This window comes from Octopus bimaculoides, chromosome 1 (genome assembly GCF_046866305.1).
Source record: "Octopus bimaculoides isolate indiv1 chromosome 1, ASM4686630v1, whole genome shotgun sequence".
Taxonomy (NCBI): Eukaryota; Metazoa; Mollusca; class Cephalopoda; order Octopoda; family Octopodidae; genus Octopus; species Octopus bimaculoides.
In genome coordinates this window covers 154259299-154283194 of record NC_142928.1, presented here as the reverse complement: position 1 = coordinate 154283194, position 23896 = coordinate 154259299, and the positions used below count along the sequence as shown (strand labels likewise).

The 23896-nt window shown below is 30.4% G+C and overlaps 1 protein-coding gene across 1 annotated transcript in view; it reads left to right on the top strand.

Annotated features, from left to right (window-relative positions):
* LOC106869541 (uncharacterized) overlaps positions 1 to 23896 on the top strand; it is a 502813-nt gene that overhangs the window by 65155 nt on the left and 413762 nt on the right. Inside the window, exons 11-16 of the mRNA XM_089360195.1 lie at positions 185 to 451; positions 3601 to 3867; positions 5822 to 6085; positions 8160 to 8426; positions 9301 to 9324; positions 22770 to 23042. Of these exons, the coding sequence (XP_089216321.1) occupies positions 185 to 451; positions 3601 to 3867; positions 5822 to 6085; positions 8160 to 8426; positions 9301 to 9324; positions 22770 to 23042 (1362 nt within the window). The remainder of the gene's footprint in view (positions 1 to 184; positions 452 to 3600; positions 3868 to 5821; positions 6086 to 8159; positions 8427 to 9300; positions 9325 to 22769; positions 23043 to 23896) is intronic.

Here is a 23896-nt window from a genome sequence, read left to right as displayed (position 1 = left end):
TTAATGAAAGAAAATCATATTATCCATTTAGATGTTCTTCCTGTTTTCATGGGAGTGTATCCATTTCAAAATATACTGTTTTCTAGGATATAAACCTGTTAAGTTTTCTTAAATTTTGTTTACTATGTATACATTTATGCATTGAAGTACAAAATATTAACTATATACCATATAAATTTTGCAGCAATAACCACTGGTTTTTCACAAAAGTTGACAAATCTAGCAATAGATGAGAAACAAATGGCCATTCTTACATGTGTCACTGTTCAAGACAATGTTTTAGCTACTTGGCTGAAAAATGGTGAGCCCTTGAAGGAAACCAATAGAATTGAAACAACAACTGATGGGAGACTTCAAAGACTTATAATAAAACATGTTAATACAGAAGATTCTGGTGAATACTCTTGTGTTGTGGATGGTGTTTCAACCAAAGCAAAACTGAAAGTAAACGGTATATGAAAAATTGATTTATTTCAAATATTTTTTAAGAGAAAATGTATTAATATTATAAAATACTGCAAAATAATTTTAAAATGTAGATTTAATTAGTTGTTGTTTATTTGCTCTCGGGCAGAATGTTTAGTTGCTTTATTTATTAACCCACATGTAACAGCACACTTGTCACCCACTCTATCCAATGAAATTGAACTACAACTCCTCTTCTAACTGCATCTTTCTCTTCCTCACATTTCCTCTTCATAAAACATGATTGTTTTCCCATTCCCTTTCTTGCCTTCACTGCCCTGCTTACTGTATTGTTGCTCCCCACACCTCCAACACCCAACCCTATTTTTCTAACCAGGCTCTGCACTCAGCACTACATGTCTCTCATCTACTGTTTGCTGTTTCCTACTCTCTCTCTCTTCCTTTGGTCACTTTCTCCTCTTGTTTTTCCTGTGACTAGGTAACCAAATATATCCTTTACATCAGTACACTTGTTTCTGGTTCCTTTCTTGTACCTCTCTTTCACTCTCAATCTCTTTCCTCTCTCTCTCTCTCTCTCTCTCTCTCTCTCTCTCTCTCTCATTGGGTAACCATGTACCTCCTCTATAGCTACACACCTATTTCTGCCTCTCTATTTCTCTGTTACACTCTATCCTTTCATCATTTGATACTGGATCACCTCTTCTAATGCCTCCTCTATTGTGTCAAGACACCTGTTTCTGTCTTTCTGTCTCTTTGTCAGACTCTAACCTTTCATCCTCTGACACAAGTTCCTCTCCTCAAAAACCCTGTCAAAACAGTAACAGTAGCCTAGGGTAGTTTTTCTACCTAGCCAAATCTTGTCATCTGTCCTACCCAAGCATGCAAGGAAGATGGATGTTAAATGATGATATATATATATACATATTGTATATGTATATATATATATTATGTGTGTATATATATATTGTGTGTGTATATATATATATATATATATATATATATATATAGGTGCAGGAATGGGTGTGTGGTAAGTAGCTTGCTTCCCAACCACATGGTTCTGGGTTCAGTCCCACTGCATGGCACCTTGGGCAAGTGCCTTCTACTATAGCCTCGGCCTTGTGAGTGGATTTGATAGATGGAAATTGAAAGAAGCCCATTATATATATATATATATATATATATATATATATATATATACATGTATGTATATGTGTGTATATGTTTGTGTGTCTGTGTTTGTACCTCTACAATTGTTTGACAACCGATGTTGGTGTGTTTACATCCCTGTAACTTAGTGGTACAGCAAAAGAAACCAATAGAATAAGTACTAGGCTTACAAATAACTCCTGGAGTCGATTTGTTCAGCTAAAGGCGGTGCTGCAGCATGGCTGCAGTCAAATAACTGAAACAAATAAAAGAATAAGGGAATAAAAGAACATACCAGGTGTGATGGCTAAATTGTCACCATTTTATATTTTTAATTTCATGCATGTGCATTGTTTATTTTGATTTTATCGACTACATAGTATAGTAGGGTCAGTTAGGCACTGTCTATGAGAAAATCAGCTCCATGACACAATTCACACTGCCACAAATTTGGAAATGACATGCTGTAATGCTTGGCATTCGTGCTGGAAGCTCCAATAAGAACATTTCAGAGTGTTTGGGTGTCAATCTATTGGCTTGCTGTGTCCCGAAAACATATACTGAGAGTGATAAAAATCAAATACCCAATCAACATCATGGTGTTTGGAGTGATCACTAGTGATGGTGACGTTGTCTCCATTCATCTTCCCACATGGCCTCAGACTTAAAACGGAGGCCTACATCAAATGCCTGGAGGAGGTAGCGCTGCCCTTAGTGAAGAGGGTGGCTGCTGGAAGACCTTATGTCTGGCAACAGGACTCTGCACCATGCCACACAAGCAGAACCCAGTCATGGCTGTCAAACAATTTCTGCAACCACATCACCCCTGGCCACCTAACTCCCCAGACTGTAATCCCCTTGATTACTATGTGTGGGGTGTAGTGAGCAAAAGACCAACAAAACCCCTTGTAACATCAAGGATGAACTGAAGGCAAGGATTATGACAGCATTCACCAACTTAAACAAGAAGACCATTCAGAAGAGTTGCAGGAGATTCCAAAGTCATCTGAAGACCGTGGCTGAAGCCATTCACGATTTTATTGAATAAATTTACTACTTAGTATTTCTAGATATTTTCATGGAATTTTAGTAAAAATATCTGTTAAAATGAAATGTCAGTGTTATTTTCATTTTTGTGTAATTTAGACAACAATTTATTCACTGCACCCTGTATGTATGTGTGCATGTGTATATATATATATATATATATATATATATATATATATATATATATATATATATATATATATACGTATATATATAATTTATAATTTAATCAATCGAAAAAAGGCAAAATGTGATGTCTGTCATTTCTTATTAAAATGACAAGAGATAAGTTTTGCTCTGGTTTATCAATAGTAACTTTTCAGCAGAACCTTATATTTGTTTTCCTAATAGATTAACTTGGATATGTAAAATTATGTCTTGACTAGATGCAGAACAAAAAACTTCCATGCTATTGATAAACCCAAATTATTAAAGTCTAGTAACTTACATGACCAGCTCATTTACATTTATTCTATACTCATTAGGTATGTTTGTAATAAACATATCATTTTCATATAGTGTAACTAGAGCATATCACCTTTCAGATTTCCTCAGTTCTATAGTTATACTCACATTAAGATTTGAATTCTGTTCTCTAAGTTGACAAAAGATATGTTATTCTTACATTGCTCATCCTGTTTATAGTAGTGAGTTGTTCACCCATCTAGAAGCTATTTACAACTCCATGGATTTTAGCTGTTTGAGTATTATTGATATTAACACAGCTGATAGAATATGAATTTACAGTTCTTTGATTTGTAATCTGGACAGTACTCATTTGATCATCTCTGGCTCATTTATTGAGAAATGTGCTGTAAATTAGAAACATATGGAATTAATGAAATGAGCATTTCTCATATTCTAGCATTGCTTGATTACTAATTACTCTAATAAAATTTGTTACTATGTATGTTAGTATACTTAAATGTACCTTTGAATTGAATAAAAGTATTTAAATATAAATTCTTATTTATGTTACAGAAATGACAACTGGTTTTTCACAGAAGTTGAAATGTCTCACAGTAGATGAAAGACAAATAGCTATTCTTACATGTGTTTCTGTTCAAGATGATGTTTTAGTTACTTGGCTGAAAGATGGTGAGAAACTGAGTGACACTGACAGAATTGAGACATCAACTGACAGAAGACTTCACAAACTTATTATAAACCATGTTAATATGGAAGATACTGGAGAATACTCTTGTGTTGTAGATGGTGTTGCAACTACAGCAAAGTTGATTGTACATGGTATGATGTTTTCTTTTCAATCAAGTTTAAATTTACATATGAAAAAAAGAAAGATATTTGTATTTTTAGAAATACTTTGAATTCCATACCAGATAAAAATTACTGTTTTAATTATTTGCTGACAGATAAAATGAAATATAAATAACTAAAAAAACAACACAATTATTATATGATTTCTAGCTACAAACAAGCAGATGGTTTAGGAAGATTAGTATATCAAAATGGCATTCACCTATCAATGTTTTTAATTAGTTTTTTCTTTTTAGAAATTTTGAAATCTAGTAAAAAATAAAAACTCAGCAAAATTGAAGCTTGGTGAAAAGGGTGAAGTTTTTAGTGAAAAGAAATATCATAAAATAGTTTTACATTAGAAAATCAACTTGAATATTCTTGTGCAGAAAATATTGTAAACATTTACAGAGCTGTAAAATGTATCTAATGATGATAAAATTACTTGTAGTTCATCAATGATTACATTATTATCATTTGTAATAATTGATTTAATTGATATTTTGCTGTTTTTTTTCACTTGGTAAAAAATAAGGTAAATGATGAAGATGATAATTTAGCAGCAAAAGCAAAACATAACTTAATTTACTAACAAATAATAATATAGGTGGGTATTCACTAGGGTACTGACCTCTGCACCTGACCATTCATTACAGTTCTTGAATTTATAAAGAGTTCATCCCGGTTACTTTTGGTAACTTTTATATGCTAATGATCTGGTATTCAGAGTAGAACCGGTTGAGAGCTATGGAGTTACAGAAAAAGTTTATGATTCAAAAGCACAATCCTGGATTCAAAGGACAAATGTTAAAGACTAAAGAGTTACTAATAGAGAGCATGAAATTTGGGAAGTTTCCTTACTTCTATAATAATAAACATGAAATTCTGTCTTTCTGTCCAGGACCCCTGTATCTCAGTTTACATTTGTACTACATAGACATATTATATCTTTTTGGAATCAGGATGATCCCAGGATTGAAAATCTGCTCTTCATTTGGTTCTTGAACATCCAGCATTGGGATCAAGTCTGGATGAGGATTTGTTATATGCTAAAAGTTGAAAATTCAAATTTTAAAAGAAGTGCAAAAATTTACAAGTTTTTCATTGAAACTAAGTTCAAAGTAATACCATATTGGTAGAGTACCAATAAATGCTTTATTATTATTACTCTCTTTAGTTTTGGGCTGCAGGCCAAATTAACCCTCTGCAGGAGCTAGCTTAAAAGTCCACACGGAGTGCGGCTTTAAATCTAGTAATATACATAAAAAAAGGATTGAGTAGGAGCTGAGGAATGCATACATTCTAAGGAATATGTGCAAAAACGATATTAGGAATTTGGTAGAACTTCAGATACAACAGTTGCATAGGATAATTAATGATTGGAACATGTATGAAATGAAGTTCCTAAACTGCTCAGTCAGCTTATTAATTATAGTTGATAGTTGATTATAATACAAACAACAATAGCTACTGTTGCTGCTGGAGATATTTGGAGCAGAAACATTGCTAGAATAGGAAGAGGTTGTCTTTGTTAGCAAGACAGTTTTACTCTATATGAAAGGAAGATGGTTTGAAGCATACATAAGGTGTGTGGTATTGCACTCTAATGAGACATGGGCTGTAAAAGTGAACTGGGAGAACAGTTGGGTATTAAATGTAACAAAGAATGGATGTAAGACGTTTCTTATATATTCCTTAACATATTTCACTTTAAATGTTTTTATGTATTCATATTGTACTCTGTTTGTTTGAAATTATTTGTTGGAATGTATTATCATTTTATAACATGAAAATCAATGGGAAAATTAATTTTGCATTATAGGATTCTGTGTTATAGGATTTTGCATTTTCCAGGATACTCTTGTAATGCAAGTGTTCCTGTAGTTAACTTTTCAGAATAATTCTTTAAAATTTTATATTAATTAGAATTTTAACTTAATTACAGAAAAGAAAATAGCATTCTCAAAGAAATTAACTGATATGACAGCCTTTAAAGATGAAACAATTGAATTAATTTGTGAATCACTTGAAAATGTTGAGGTTGTGTGGACAAAGGATGGCTCAGAAATAACAAGTGATGAAAGAACAGAAATCATCAATGAAGGAAAAGTTCATAAACTAAGAATAAAAGATATTACAGATGAAGACACAGCTGAATATAGATGTTTTGTTGGAGAATTATATACAGAATCCTATTTGACTGTAGAAGGTATGTGTTATTTTAATGGAAGGTTATTGAATACATTTTTACATCATTCTTTATTTTTTGTTCTCTCAAAACTTTTATCCCTTTGGCTCCACCACTTATCTCTTTCACCATTGATGTTGTCATAATAATTAAGATAAATAATCAGGATGCATACAATATGGACAGTCCTGGTAATTTATTCTACAAAATTTGATCATTTCAGTAAAATAATTTCAACACGTAACTCATAAATATCTTGTACTCCTTTACAAAAGGGAAATTATTTTAGATCAGTTCATAGTTACAAACATGGCTGTATACTTAAGAAATCTACTTTCTTGTGGTTTTCAATTCAATCACACTCCATAACTTCTAGGGTAACTTTATCTTCAGGTTGATTAATGCTTTTTGAAAGGAACTTCATGATACACAAAAGCCTGTCATATGTGAGCTTGTGTGTTAGTCTCCTCATATCTTCATATTACTGCATTTTGGGGTGCAGAAATGTTGAATAGTCTGGCAGTTTGGTGATTCAGCATGTGAAAAGATAGAATAAAATACTTTACTTTAAAAAACAAATAAGGTTTGTCATCTGAAGACATCTGGTTATACTATACTGCTTCAGGATGTCACATTCAGCCCATATCAACATGGAAAAGTAGATGTGAAAATAATCCTCCTGGTAATGATGGTGATTATTATTATTATTATTATTATTATTATTATTATTATTATTATTATTATTATTAAGTAGTCTTCTTTTTATCACGTGCTTTCAGTGCACTACTGAGTGCAGCTCTGTGTGCCTTGGGTATGTGCTGTGGTTTGTTGTCGTCTTATTTTCACTGTATTGAAAGTGTTTTACAGAGGATGTGTGTGGTGCCTAGTAGTGCTATTTACTGTATGTTATATATATACTTGTTACCTCTATTTCTATATCTTTGTATTTTGGAAGTTCCTCTGCTTCTTTTAGAGAAACATTGTCATCTGTTGGTATTGATACATTGAGTAGAAGGCATTTTTTTCTTAGTAATTTATGACAACTATATCTGGCCTATTGGCCTTAATTTCTCTATCTGTGTTTATAGGCATATCCCAGAGTTTTCTGGTGTGTGCCTGTACCATCTTTTTTCTGTTGTTATTCCATAGTGTTGGCATAACTGCCAGTGTATATAGGTCCCAACTCTGTCGTGTTTGTGAATATTTTCCTTCTTAGCTAGGATTGGTCAGCCAGAGACAATATGATTTATTGTTTCTTCTCCATCTCCACATATTCTGCAGTTGAAAATGTATTTCTTTTGTATTTGTATTTCTTTTCATTACATGTTTTTGGTAATTTTAGGTGGGAAGGCTTTGATCTTGTGCTGCAATTAAAAATCCTCCAGTCCCTACTTTGAATTCTGAGCTTCTCAGCCATTGTTGGAATTTTGCTTTGTCTATTTCTTTTCTGTTTAATTTAATCCAGTATCTGCTATGAAGGAGCTTTTCTTGCCATCGTTTTATCATGATCCATTGCTGTTCCAGTTTTAGTTTGGATTTCAGTTGTTTTATAGCTTTTGTTGTTCCTTCTTTTTTCTTCATAGCTGTTAGGTACTATGACTTCTTTTTTGTATTTGTCAGCTTCCTTTAAAGTCTAAAAACAGCTTTTTGCTTTGTTTGTGTTTTGTTGCTATTTGTATTAGTTTTCCTTGCTTCTGAAGTAGGTATTTCTGTAGTCCTATGGTGGTTATTTTGTAATAGTTTTCTAGCTGTATAACCTTTCTGTGTCAGATTTTGGGTGGTGCATCCAAAATCCTGTCATTATTTTTCTCGATTTCATGTTTATTTTGATAAGTTCATTTAGAGTCAAGTTAAGAATACTGTAGCTGTAACTTATAACTGTGATGGCTAGAGTGTTGATACATAGTATCTTGTTTTTTGCATTGAGCTCTGTTTTCAGTGTTAACCTAACTCATCTCTACCCTCCTTCTATTATTATCATTATTATTATTATTATTATTATTATTATTATTATTATTATTATTATTATTATTATTATTATTATTATTAACTATATTTTAAAATATTTCCTAATTAATTTTTTTTTAATTTTTAGAAGACACTCTTCGATTCACTAAGCAGTTATGTGAAGTGAGAGTCACTGAAAGCAATACAGCAATATTCACTTGTGAAATGTCCAAGGAAAATATAAAAGTAACTTGGCTGAAAGATAATGAGGAACTAAAACTTGATGATCGCATGGAGCTAAAAGTAGATAAGAAAGTGCACACACTTATTATTAACAATGTTACTGTGGAAGATCAAGGAGATTACACTTGTGTGGCTGGAACAGTCTCTACAACTACATCTAAACTCGTTGAAGGTGTGTATTTCTTTCTTTTTATGTTTTGTAAATGCTATTTTTCCTGATTTAAAAAAGAATATTATGTGGTGAAAATTAAAAACCTGAAAATATATTGAAATATTATCCATAAGCCAGTTGCATGAGAAGTCCAGTGCTTAAGAAGTTGGTGCAAATAAATAATTTTTTACTTCTCTTCTCAAAGGAAAAATATAGTATTGAGTTGCATTTTTATGGCCATTATTTGATCTGAGATAGTGTATTGAGACTAAAGCAATTGCATCATTGTAGATTCATATACTATTATGTTCACTTTTACTTACCATTTTATAATAATATGTATTGTTAGGTGGAAGACTTCATGTTGTATTTTGGGCTTTTCTGTTTGAAAATATGCCATTATTTTTTTTACTAAAATCTTTTCTTTATGATTCAAAATTTAATTTTTAATATTCAAATATTATGTAACATTAAATTTGTGTTGTTTTGTTTTGGCAATAATTATCTTCCTTGTCTTTGAAATGATTTTTTGTTTTGCTAAAAAAAAAATGAATTCCATTCAATTTTAATACATTTTATTGAGAGCTTGATAGTTAATGAGTCAAGAGTTTATGATCTTGATTAATGTGGCACTTTCTAGAGGATCTAGTTTGTACAGGTTTCAGAATTGTTAAATCCAGTGATGCTAAAATTTTGGAAATCTAAAACAAAGCATCTAAGTATTAATAAATTATTTATTTGAAATGGGTAGAGGATACTGATGAAAAATTTTCAGCCAAAATAAATTTTGGCACTAATTTACACATTAAAAATATGAAATATCAGTACATATTTAAGATTTGATAAAATTTATAATTTAAAACATCTTAATAAATGTCATACTTATTTATTTCAGAAACTGAAATGTATGAAGAAATAGGTGAGTTCAGATGCATGTTTATATAAGATATATATTAGAGATCAACTTGTTTTACAGGCTTAATTATTTTTTAATTTCAAGCTTATTTAAGTTTATTTTTGCTGTTTTTGTTGAACGATGTTGCAAATTACTGAGATTGATACTACTCATATTTATGTGTTAAATAAGACTATAAATTTTCTAATTGTTGTTATACCTAACCTTAATATTTGTGTATCACTTTATGCCATCAATTTGTTGATGTCTTTTTGCAGCCAAATCAAAACCTTCCACCAACACACTGAGCGGTAATTTTTGGTGTCACCAGAAAATATTTTGCATAATTACTTTGAAAATTGGAATCAATTATAAACAAGAAGCTGAGTGCTGTGCACAGGATGAACCCATGTGGCACATTATTTATAACTATCCCACACTGTGACATTACTTATTTAGCACACACACTTTTGCCATTGCACTATTAAGTTTTCTCTCATAATATAATGCATGATATTGGAATTTGCTTCTGTACTTTTTGTGGTACAGTTTCCAATGTTTAAAAATCCAAAATCATCATGAATTCAACCTAAAATTTAACACAAATTTGATATGAAATTCAATAATATTATTTCTGAAGTATATAGTCTTTAAAATTATTACAAAATGAAGATTAGATCCTTAAAATATAACTATTTTAATAAAGTAAGAAACATATGTATTATTCTTCAGCCAAACTGTAGCATATTCTTAATAGTTGTAGTCTATTCTTCATGAGGAAAAGTTTGAAAAAAGAGTAAGAAAAGAAAATTGGTAGTTTCTATTTTCCAGACTTTTATTCTCTTATGTTTTCTCTTGGTGGAAACATAACAGATGAGGTACATTTTCTGGAAAATTCAAACAGTGCTCTAAATAGCTAATCTCAAAAATATATGCAAAAATAATTAACTCAATAAATTTATTATATGTCCTCATATACATAAGCATTCAACAGTCTGATTCTAAGAACTATGCATTGCACAGCTGATGCCCTTAGAAGCACTTTAGTTGTGTATCATTTTGATTTTACTTTTATAGGTTGGCAAGATTCCAATATTCAAAAAATTTATATGTGTTTATCATGTCAGTTCTTTTCAGTATTCAGAAATATGGAGTTTGTTAAACCAAATTCACTGTCAATCCAGCAAAACAAAGGCCGATGCACTTCATATTAGAAAAGGAAGCTCTTGACAAAATGTGGAATACAAAATTCCTATACAGACCTGCTCAATAGGATGCATTCATTTCCAGTCATGAAACTATTATCATGTAGCAGTAGTGGTAATGATTTCACATTGTGACACAAGGCCATCAATTATAGTGGGAGGGGATTAGCTGATTACATTGATCTCAGTATCTGAATTATAGTTCATTTATCGATTCTGAAAGGATGAAAGGCAAGTTGACCCCAGTAGGATTTGAATTCAGAGCTAAAAACTTGAAGGAAATGCCGCTTAGCATTTTATACAATGTGCTCACAATTCTGAAAGCTTGCCACCTTAATAATAATAATAATAATAATAATAATAATAATAATAATAATAATAATAATAATCATGATAATAATGATAGTAATAATAATGATAATAATATCCATCCTTTCTATTATTGGTACAAAGCCTGAAATTTTCGAGGAGTGTGCTAGTCAAAAGCTTAACCCCTAGTACTTAACTGGTACTTATTTCATTGACCCTGAAAAGATGAAAAGCAAAGTTAATCTTGGCAGAATTTGAACTCAGAGCTTAAAGGCAGACAAAGTGCCACAAAACATTTTACCCAGCATGTATTGATAGTACTTTCACATTCCTCTATACTACAAAGCCTGGTGTTCTCCAAGATCTCTAACTTTACAGTATTTTCTTTTTATCAATGATTTACAGTTTAATTAGTCCTACAGATCCTGTTTCCTTTTGCACAGATGACATGTCTTCATTTTACTTTTGACCTCACTTTTTTATTTTTAAATATTTTGATTGTTCTATCACATAATCACTTTTATAAATGAAGACCACTACATCTGATAATATTCAAATACACTTAAATGTCAAAATAACCATTTACAGGGAAAGGAGCTATTTCATAGTCTCAATTTTCATGAAGCATTTTCGTTATGAAAATATCTTTCTTGTAAGGACTCTCCACTTTTGACAAACACTATTGGAAGCCTCATAAACATTGCTAAAATTTCGTGAAAGAGACTTGCTATTTCTGCTTCTAAATTTGTGCATTTTGAAAGATTTTGGTTCCTTTAATAGGCTTCCTTCTTCAAGATATGGTTTAGCAATCATTGTACATATATATCTTATTTTGTTTGTCATATAAAACTATGATTAGAAGTTCAGTTATAATCCCCCTCTTTGTAAACGGAATCATATTGTGCAGTTGTATTGAACTTTCTCTATACCACATCATGTTCATACTTATGACATTTATGCCAATGGAAATATCCTGGTGGAGGATTCCTCACATAAATAATCTATGTATTCTGCATGTTTGGTCAACTTCATTTTCAGAAGGTTTTGCTGAAAGAAATAGGTGTGAAGACTGCTGAATTTATCAGAACTCTTTTTTTTTTTTTTATCTTAGGCTATGGTTAATCAGCTACAAATGAGAATTTTTCATAAACCTTTTGTTTTAAATTCTCAGTGCATATTTTTCCTTCAAGGGATTTAGTTTCCCACTAAAGGTCTAGCTTTATCTGATTATTTTTATTTGTTGCTGTTATCTTTATCATTTTCATTATTAATGTAATTGCTGATGTCTATTTAATTACTGCTCTACTGCTTTGGACTAAGCAAAGGCAAGGTATCTTCTTATTTCTTTCTCTAATGTTACATATTCATGCATAATAATAATGGTTTTCTACATAGGTTCTTAACAAAGAACAATTTATTTTGTGTGATAGTTGATTCAGTCATTTCCATTTCTTTATCAACTCCTGACAAAATTTGCTTTCAGAAAGAGGGATATAACTAAATGTCACAAGACATTTATGTCTGACACCCTACTAATTTTGTAAATCCACTGATGATGATGATAATGATGATGATGATAATGATCATGATGATAATAATAACAATAGTAGTAGTGGTAATAGTAGTAGTAGAAGTAGTAGTAGTAGTAATAATAATAATAATAATAATAATAATAATGATAATGATAATCATAATAATAATAATAATGTTACCTAGCCCAAAGTAAGGAAACCTTGCTCGTGACAGAAACGAGAGAGTATTGAGAGCAGAGAAAAAGGGGAAAACAAAAGAAATATAAAAAGGACATGAAGAAGAATTATGCAAGAAAGGACTACACAATCAATTCCATGTAGCCACAACAGAAGTTGCTGGAAAAAATAGGCAGGATTGGCTGATGAAAGGAACCCCCCCCCCCCAAAAAAAAAAGACTGAGAGCACTATACTGGCAGTGCAGGACCAAGCTCTGGCCACGAACTAGAGGGTCAACCAAGGGAATGAGCAAGTGTCTCCACTGTGTCACATCTGCAATAGAGTGGATGAAACCATTGTCCATATCACGAATGAATGCCCAAGACTTGCCCCAAACCACTACAAGTTGTGGTGATATAATCAGGTAGCAAAAGTGATCCATTGGAAACTGTGCAAAAAATGGGGGCTAGAAAGAGGCAAGACATAGTATGGGCACAAACCACAGTGAGTGACAGAGTCAGAAATTAGCAAAATCCTCTGGGATCTTCCCATCCAAACAGATCAGATGTTAGACCATAACTGACCGAACCTAGTGGTGGTGGACAAGGTGCACCACATATGCTATAAGGTTGACGTTGCTTGCCCCTTTGACCCACAAATAGTCGAAAAGGAAGGTGAAAACATAGATAGATACAATCCTCTTAAGTAGGAAATAGCCCGGCTATGGAAAATGAAGAAGGTGAAGATAATGCCAATTATTGTTGGGTCCTTGGGAACAGTATCAGAAGGCACTAAAAGGAATGTAAAGGAAATTGGAATAGAGTGCCCAGCAGAACTGTTACTGATTATTCTGGCTCAGCCAGAATAATCAGTAAAGTATTAGATAGCTGAAAAGAACGAATAGCATGGTACAGTAGGCTGCAGGTAGCAAGCCCACTATGCATGCAAGACTCCAGGAGTTCCAGCAAAACATGTAATTAAAAGAAATAATATCTCCTTTAATATTTGTCTTATGTTTGATTCTCCTCAGTTTAGTATTAAAGAAGGCAAAGGCAGAGTATCACTTCAGAAATAGAAAGGGAAAATTTAACCATTGGATGATCTAAAGCTTTTTAGTAAGAATGGAAAAGAGATAGATTCCTTAATACAGAGTGTAAGACTCTTCAGCAAAGATATAGGCATGGCATTTGGCATAGATAAGTGTACAATATCAGTTACAAAAAGGGGACACGTAGTCAACAGTGAAGACATCCACTTACCAGATGGCCAGACATTAAAATCATTGAAAAGAGAGAGTTATAATCATTTAGGAGTATTAGAATCTGACAGAGTACTAACTCTAGAAATGAAAACGAAAATTGAGAAGTACATCAGAGGGGTGAGGAAGCTAATGAAGTCAAAGCTAAATAGTCTGAACCTAGTGAAGGCTGTAAATAATTGGGCAGTATCATTACTTAGACACCCAGCAGCAAAGCTAGACAGAAGAACTATGAAGGAATTCAATATGAATGGAGAACTCCACCCAAGGGCAGGAGTAGCAAGATTATACTTACTTGGAAATCCTGGAAAGAGGAAAGGCAAAGTTGACTTTAGCTGACATCATTTCTATTATTACTGGTAGACTGGCAAGATCATTAATGTGTTGGATGAAATGCCTTATGATATTAGCCCTTGATGTTTATGTTCTGACTTCAGAAACCTACAAGTTCAGCTTTACCTTTCATCCTTCAGGGTCGATGGGTTGATGAAGTTCCATTCAAGTACTAGAGATGATTTTATTGTCTGTTATCCCTAACCCAAATTTTATTCCTGTTAGAATAATTATTGTTGTTACTGTTGTTTTTATTATTATTAATGCAAGAAATTATTATTATTATTATTATTATTATTATTATTATTATTATTATTATTATTATTATTATTATTATTATTATTTTTATCATCATCATCATTATTTGCTGTTATTGTTGTTATCATTTATTTCTATGATGTAAATTTAAAAATGTGTAACTTTTTGGCAGTGTCTACATAAATACTGCAAATTTTAGGTTCCTTATTTCACCTTTGAAAACTAATTCTGATATTCTATTACATCATAAGATATTTATAAAAGCGTTCTGAAATTTTAGTCATTAAAATATAATCAAAACAGTTTTCTTTGCCCAAGGTTAAATTACTTCCTAACTAAAACATAAAATCATTGTGCTTTTAAAAGATTTTCTACTTAAATGTTAAAATTCTTTATGAATATTATAATTTTATCCATATTGGAATAGAAGTTTACTATTTTATGAATTTTCTAACATAAATAAAGCAAATCAATTTAAATTATGATTTTAAGTTATAATTTTAAAATGAAGGATATTAATTTTAATTTTTAAAATTCTTATAATAATATCTAATATGGTCTTTTATTCCACTAAATGTACTGAGACAAATATAATATCTTCAATATGATGGCATAAAGCAGTTGCAAACTTCTTTAAAACTAATGATTCTATTTAAATATGGATTATTACTTTCTCAAGTCATTAGATTTTCAAAAGTATAATCCACTTAAAATGCTTCTTTATTTTGTGAGTACATTTATTTAATTATGTATTAACATAAATTTTAAAATATTATATATTAAAACTGTGTTTTCAGCATTGCATAATTAGATATCACATTATCAGATTATATAAAAAATATTCCCTGATTTATTCAGTATATTTCTTTGATATTTTGAGCATGCTATTGTGTTTTCTTTCATTGCACTGATTTTATTTGAGACACCTATGTTTGTAATTCTTAAATATGCTTTAAATGTTTTGATTTATTTGCATATAAATATGATTTGTAACAGAATGATATCTAAATGATTAATAACTAAATTTCAATTTGGATCTCATTTAGTTATTACTTGATTGACAGTATATCTGTGAATTACTAGAGTAAATTTCTATTAATTTAGCACAATCAAATTAAAACTTTAAATGAGAGAACATTTTATAATAATTAATTTGGGCAATACATAAATAAGATAAGTTTACTTTGAATATTTAGATCTTTAAAAGTAATTAGAGTTTCTTGTATTACCGAAATGAATGGATGATTTTTTTAGCAAGAACAGAAATAACTTAGTTGAATAAAAATTTAGCTAAGCCATAAAGTCAAACTCTTACCATTGAGGCATCAAAAATTTAATATCAATTTTAAAACCATAAATTGAAACATCTAATAAAAAAAAAAATATCAAGCTAACATTTTTTTAATTATGTAGTTATATTCTTTTTTGTGTGGATAAATGAAATAGAAAAGCATCGTTGTGATGTTGTCCATTCCACTCAGAAAATTTGGCATTAACTACTTAAAAAATCACTTTTGTGATAAATTTCTTTATCTATTTTTAAAAAAAAGCACACTTTTTAAAAAAATTCTCAAGCTAATAGAATATTCCTCTGTTACAAAGATTATTTTGCTTTGAATTAACATATATTAATACTCTGATTTGCATATAGACTTTGTTACAGATTTGCACATGACTACTTTGTTTTTATTGATTGAACAGCACATTCAATGAATGTACAATCATAAAAAAAAAAAACTGTATATTTATGATACAATGGAAATAAATATGCTTTAAAGATTCTACAAACTGATTTTGAGTGACAAATCAATTTAATCTGTAAACAAAAATCTAATTTTTTTTATTCCAGTTCTTGGTCAGCCGTCTGAGTTATTTGAAATACTTTTCTTTATTTAAATTCATTAAATTAATCCTGTGCAATAGAAAATGGCTTTTTAAATAACTTTATATAATCTTTTATGTGGTTGCTTCTGTGTATTCTTAGGAAATGCCGGTTTTGATTTCACTGAGCCTGGAAAATACATAAAGTTTAGTTTTCTGTTTTAGTTTCCTTTAACTGTGAGTGATTTCATCAGATAAAATTCTTTCACAAATTTAATTATTCTTTAATAAGTTTTGATAGTTTAAGTTTCAAAAGTTGATAAATTCATGTTTCTATTCTCCAAAAGGTATTGACATTTTTATTAATATTTTGTTACAATATTATTCTGATAATGGTGATGTCAGTTTGGAATACCTTAAAAGTAAAAATGACCTCATCTTTTGTGCTTTTATAAATAAGTTTAATAAAAATGGAAATGATGAGGTTTATAGTCCAAGAATAATCTTTTTCTATTCAAGTAATAGCTTTTTTAGAAATAAATAAAAGTGAAAAGTAATCTTATACAATTGTATTTTGTGATTTGTTCTCTTTTCTGGCCCAGATATAATAATTCAAAATGTTATTTTTTGATGATACACTGCAAAAACACACCGTTATAGAAGCCATGAAAATTCAAATTTTTTAATGGAATATTTTGAAAATAACATTGTTTTAAAGGAAAAGATTAGATGAAATTGATATGGTATTAGCTATAAATTTTATCCAAAATGTTATCTAATAAATATTAGATAATATCAGATAAATATTATCAAATATTTTTGAAGTGATATGATTCCATTTTTTAAAAATTGAATATATTTATTTCACCTTATATTAGTGAATGTTTCTTCCTAATTGGACAGTGTGGATATTTATTGGGCATATGACTACAAGTCCATGTTTTTCTTAATGCCTACAGTTAATTTCAGAATTATGACTTAAAAAGATATTTATTATACAGAGTGTCCACAAAGTCTGGGTACATGGGGATTAACACATACTTTAAGAAATTATTATTTCTTTTTATTTAATTGTTTGTTATGATTTTATTTATTCAATGTATCCAGTCTTTGTGGACACCCTGTACATTAGATATATTAAGTCTGAATTGTATATTGGTATTAACAAACATCTTTTTAATTGCTGTAGTAAGTCCATGATATTTAAACTTCTTTAATGCTCAAATTTCATATATATTTGAAGTGAATATTTTATGATATTTTTTAATCATATTTTCATATAATTTACAATTGAAATTTACAGTCATTCTAAAGAACAACTATGAAAGGAAGATAGTTATTGCAGAATCTTATTTTAGCTAATAATTAGAAACAAAATTTTCTGTTAGATTATGTGTGACATACATATACACATACCTACACGGTGTCATTTTTTTCCTTCTTTCACTTATACACTTAATATATTTAATTTATGTTTCTGATTTTATAAACAAAAATACCACATTCCTCAATACATGTTCAGTGGAAGACTTGATCAAAATCTGTTATACGGTATAATGTATTTGAATATAAACTACATATAACTGAAGGTATCAAATAGATATATTGTTTGGAATCTATTTACTGATCCAAATTTGTGTGAAATGAAGATACCTACATTTGATGGGAATATAAAGATTTAAGCAATTATAAGATATAAATTTCATTATCTAGTTTACTTATGTAGGCTTACATGTGAATGCATACATGTATGTGTACGAATGTGTGTGTATATTATATATATATATGTGTGTGTGTGTGTGTGTGTGTGTGTGTGTGTGTGTGTGTTACTCTCTCTGCCTTTACTAGCAATTTTATTACGTCATCTGCTCCTCAAAGCTGGCCTATGTCAGTTCCTAACCTACTTATTGCTGCTCACATCACTCTTGTGATAAATATCCTTGAGATCTGCACTAATTACTTCTTTAATATCAGCGCTCTGGAACAACCTTCCAGCTCATGTCTTCCTCACAAGTATAGACTAGCAATAACGTCAATCTCACCGATTTTGGTGGTTCTGTGAAAGCCATGGGTACTGCCTCCTCCACCACACCTTGCAAGTAAATAAATAAATAAATATATATATATATATGCACCACCCTTCGGTCATGAACGACCATAGGATTGCATCTATAAAGTTACCGTCTGATGCACAAGTCCAGACAAGGTTGTTTATGGAAGACCAGCAATCACCCATGCATACCAGCCTCCCCTTACCACACCACCGATGTTATCCAAAAGGAAAGGCAAAGGGTGATACAGCTTGGCACCAGTGACATCGCAACTCATTTCTACAACTGAGTGAATTGGAGCAACGTGAAATAAAGTGTCTTGGTCAATATATATATATATATATATATATATATATATATATATATATAGTTAAACGCAGGTGTTATTCAAATTCTTTTACTTCCGACACATGTTTCGAAGATATCACGGGTATTATTCCAAAGGAATAAAATGGTGTAAAGTAATGTAATCTTCTCTTCAGGGAAATGAAGAAATGAAATTCGACCAAAAAGTACAAGTTAAGAATAGTTTAGTTAAGTTTTTCCGTAAAATGGGCTTAAGCATCGTTTTTGATGATGATGTAACGAAGGCCAACTTTTTAGATATTACGCTTAACTTACACAATAACTCGTACTTCCTATACCACAAACCATCGACCAATCTTAAATATTTGGCTAATATCCCAATGAATAGTAATGCCTGTGCTTATACACTTTTTGTGCCAGTTTACTGCACCCACTTAGATACTGGTTAATATTTTCGCCCCCTTGCCAAACATTCTACATTTGCTATCTGGTTTTATCCAACTTTGTCTTTATCAAATTCATTATACTGGTTTGATTCTAAGAGATATATTTATTATCATTATTGTTGTTGTTATTATTCATGTACAAGTGCGTATGTATTCATCATAATTTTATATATTTTATTCACTTTTGTTTCATCCTGTATATATTTATTGTGTAGGTATCAGTTAGAGGGGTTTCATACCTCCAAGGAATAATTAAATCCAAAGTCGCTCCTGGTTATTACATGGGAAGTTACAGTCTTTTGTAAGGTTGTACGGTAGCAGGTGGTTCGGTAGGTAATCCGTAGCTGAGGTTATATAGATGAAAATGGTTGTAATAACAAGGGGAAACTCGTGGTTATCACTGGTATGCCTTATATATATATATATATATATATATATATATATATATATATATATATATGTATGTATGTATACACACACACACACACAGATATATTTCTGTGTGAAAGGAGTAAGTTATACATTCAGAAACATACAAAGACCATCCACTTCAACATTTATTTGTAATTTGAAGTGAAGTTACTGGACCAGTTACTGCAACAGCCTGGGTTTCAGGGGCCCACAGCTTTTTAATATTCTCCCAAAGAGCCTGAGGAACCTGAACAAAGTAGATGTAGGCGTTTTAAAATCAAACCTGGACCTCTTCCTGTCGAGAGTCCCAGATAAACCTACCTCACGGCAAGAGGTGCAAATGAGGGTAGCTACATCAAATCCCATTCTTCACCAAGTGTCACATATTGGGGGAGGCTCTCAGTTATAACAGTGTAACAAAACGGTGGTGCATAACCATGGCCGCAGCTCTGAGCTGAAACTACAGAAAAAAAAAATATTTGTAATATAATATGTGACAATTATTCGGTTGCCATGATAAAACTCCGAGTTTCGGATGTCGGTGCGGAAACCTGCACTGGGATCTCTTCAGTCATCGAGGCAATTCCTCGATGACTGAAGAAAAGTAATAGAATAAAGAGATATATAAATATGTATTTAAGTTTAATTTATAAAATCAAAATGTATTTTAGCTTTAATCATAATAAAAAATTAACTGTATTATAAACATTTACTGGAAATATAAAAATCTAAATAATTTTAAAGTCTAATAAATTAAAACTAAAATACGTAAATTAGATAATATACATGAAAGAAGCTAAAATACTATAAACTAATATATTTACATTAGATAAATTAATTAAAATATTTATATTACTTATTTTATAAAAATCATAGTATCATTTAATTATTAATATATAATATTCACTAAAAATATTATCGTACTAATCAATACACACTTTATAATTACAAATTATAACTACTGCAATTAGTAAAATAGGGTTATATATATATATATATATATATATATATATATATATATATATATATATATACATACACACACACATATACATGTATATATATACACACCTAAACTTATTTTATAAACAATTTAATTTATGTCTACATTTAATTTCACGTTCATCAAGGGAGTTAATTATACTATCTTTATTATTTGATAATATCTCCTTAAATTCATTAGTACACAACGTACAAAAATTACTACCTATACGATAAGATTTCGCCTTACAAACTATCTCCCAATTTAAAATGTACTTAATATTTTTAGATTTTAGTTCCCAAATATATGTACTAAGGCTAGTAGAATTAATCAAATTTCTATTCTTAAAGGAATTCATGTGTTGAGCCACACGTAATTTAATTTTATTCGAAGTCGGTCCTATGTAAATCTTATTAAATTATAACCATTAAATTTATTCCCATCCATTAAAGTCACTATACATTTATACACCACATCCTTCAAATCACATTTATTATTAAATTTACATTTGGTCTTATCTCTACATGTACAATTAATCATACCCTGGTTCTTGTAAAACTTATTTAACTTAAATCTATTAAAAGAAGAAATAATGTTACCAACATTATTAGTAGTAGAATAACCTACTCCCAAATTATTACTAGAAAAAATATTATTATATCTTTTATTATCTCTAAGGAATATATCAAATATATTTAAAATCTCTTCAGTCAAACGACTGAACCATGAACTGAACCAAAATGCATATCTGAAACAGTTGTAAGCCTATAATAAATAAATGAATGTATATAACCCATTATTTCTATCTATGTTACACACGCGCGCGCACACACACACACACACACAAACACACACACACACACACACACACACACACACACACATACAGACGTACACACAGAGGCACACACACACAGACACATAAACACACACACATTCGTGAATATCATGTTTATACATAGCGAACTTAATGTACGTAAATTCGAGAAGAGAAAGCAGAAAAAAAGGATATAATAAAAGAGATGGAATGATAACGATGCATACAGAGTTGTAAATAAACAAGGAGTAAAATCTGGAAATAACTTACGACGATCGATGGTCAGTCACTATTAAGAAGTCACAGTCAGTCAACATGAATAAAATAAACTCGTATTACAATAGGTTTAACTAATAAGAAAACCCGCGAGACTTATAAGAGCTGGACATACACTTCTAACAGTTTCAATCAAATTTTGCCGGACTAGGTCGCAAATGTGCCACGAAGATTTACAAATTTCTAGAAATAAATGCAAGGTGTATTTCATTGTTTTTGTCGTTTTAGATTGCTAAATGGCTCTTCAACGATTTCATTCTTTTATTTTCAATATACAGTCTCAGACCACATCACTAGTTGAACAAATACAGCTCAAGAATATATATATATATATATATATATATATATATATATATATATATATGTGTGTGTGTGTGTGTGTGTGTGTGTGTGTGTGTGTGTGCGTGTGTGTGTGTGTGTGTGCGTGTGAGTGTGTTTGTTGTGTGTATATACACATACACACACTGTTAAAGCTCCATAAATTAAAATTAATCTTCCTTGATGATTTGTAATTTTTTTATTTTGTATTTATTTTCTGCAGGAACTATGGAAAGCATAGATGTAAATTTCATGAATACTGAAAATAAATATATCAACTTTAATAATTTTTTGATATATAGTAGTTTTTTGAAACTGAAATTGAGACTTTGTTTCGCGAATCTTGTTTCACACCACCATGACCCTCAAATAAGTGGTATGAGACACAAATCACGAGGCAAATTTCAGCTTCAGCTTCTTTAAATAAGTTAACGTGTGTGTTATTGAGTGTGTGTGTATTTATGTATGTATGACTATATGTATATACATTCATTTATGTTAACAAACAATAGCATGTTTAAATTTTTGAACATTTATATAGTTTGCTTTCAGATGTATCTCTTTAAATTTGACTTTTAACTTTGATTTATCCATTTTATGCGGTTCGAAATTCATATTTTGTATGTTCTGGAGCAATAAAGTGCTATCAATGCATTAATATGCATTTTCTGAAATAAGATGTTCTACACGTTTAAAGTGGGAACTAAAATCTTTGTTTACACTTCTTCAAAATTGTACGTACACCTTAAGCCCGGTCTAAAATTGTTTCAATATGTTCTGCAAACAACAGTATTTTCGCTTCCTATTTTGTTATCATCGCTACTACCATCACCCCTCATCATCATTGATTTTCCTTTCAGATATGTGAGACATTCTTTTTTCTATCTCTTTCATAAAGAAAACAAAAGAATGGCAGTTTTGAAAAATATATTTTGATTTTACTACGAAGAAAATTATGTTGTCTCATTTATAATATTTTATTTATTTAGTCCAAGAAGTGATGCCAGAATTCATAAAACCACTCACAGAAGTTAAAGTTAAAGAGCAAGAAACAGCTACTTTTATGTGTGAAACATCTATAGATTGTCTCGATCCTGTTTGGTTGAAAGATGGAAATCTCATATTTGAAGATGAAAGAACAAAATTTGTCACAGAGCAGAATAGATACAAACTTATCATTTCTGAAGTTAAGTTGGAGGATAGAGGAGAGTATTCTTGTTTTATTGATCAAATATCGACTTCAGCTAAACTTCATGTTGAGGGTAAGTGTTTAGAAACATTACAAATTACGAAGTATAAAATTTATATTAATTACTATTTGAAAATTACATTCAATGAAGAATTAAATTTTTTTAACAATATATTACTTTTTCATATATCCTCTCCCTGCCATTGCGAGTTTGAATTGCAAAATTAAAATTTTGTCTTTCAAGAAGCTACTAAAAGGCGCATAACTTGATACTTCTTTTCATTATTGAAATAAATATAAAAATTTGAAACTTACAAATTAATTGTACCTGTTTGAAACAAATTAGTTAAAAAGTATGGAGATTTTTCAAAACTAACACTATGAAAAAATATAAAACATAGTGTAGAAAAAGAGCAGCAAGTATCTTAATACTAAGCAATATTTGAAATTATTGGTTGCACAAAGTATATTGATACGCTTCAAATATACTAACATGGTCTCGTTCAACAATACATTACAGATGTTCATAACACAGTCTTTCAACACAACATCCAGTCTATTTATTATAAAATAGCTACAAGCTTCGAAATCGTTTCAAGCCTTGCAATATATGATATTCGCTTGTGCAATTATACATCTAAATATTGCCAAAACTTTATTCTAAAGATGAAGCTTTCTCTTAAAGACAAAACGATATTGAAAAGTTAAAGAGTTGCTGACCTTATACAAAGCATAAGTATAGCCACCATTAGAGTATTGTTAGCAGTACTCTAACGATGGCTGTATCTAGGATGGTACAGCAGCTAGACGTAAAAGCATTGTAGGTCATATCAAGTAAATTGTAGTCTGATCACTCAGCAAATTTTCACTTACCAAGCAACACACGTTAATCCACTGATTGGTCAATGCACTGTAAATTTCTCTCAT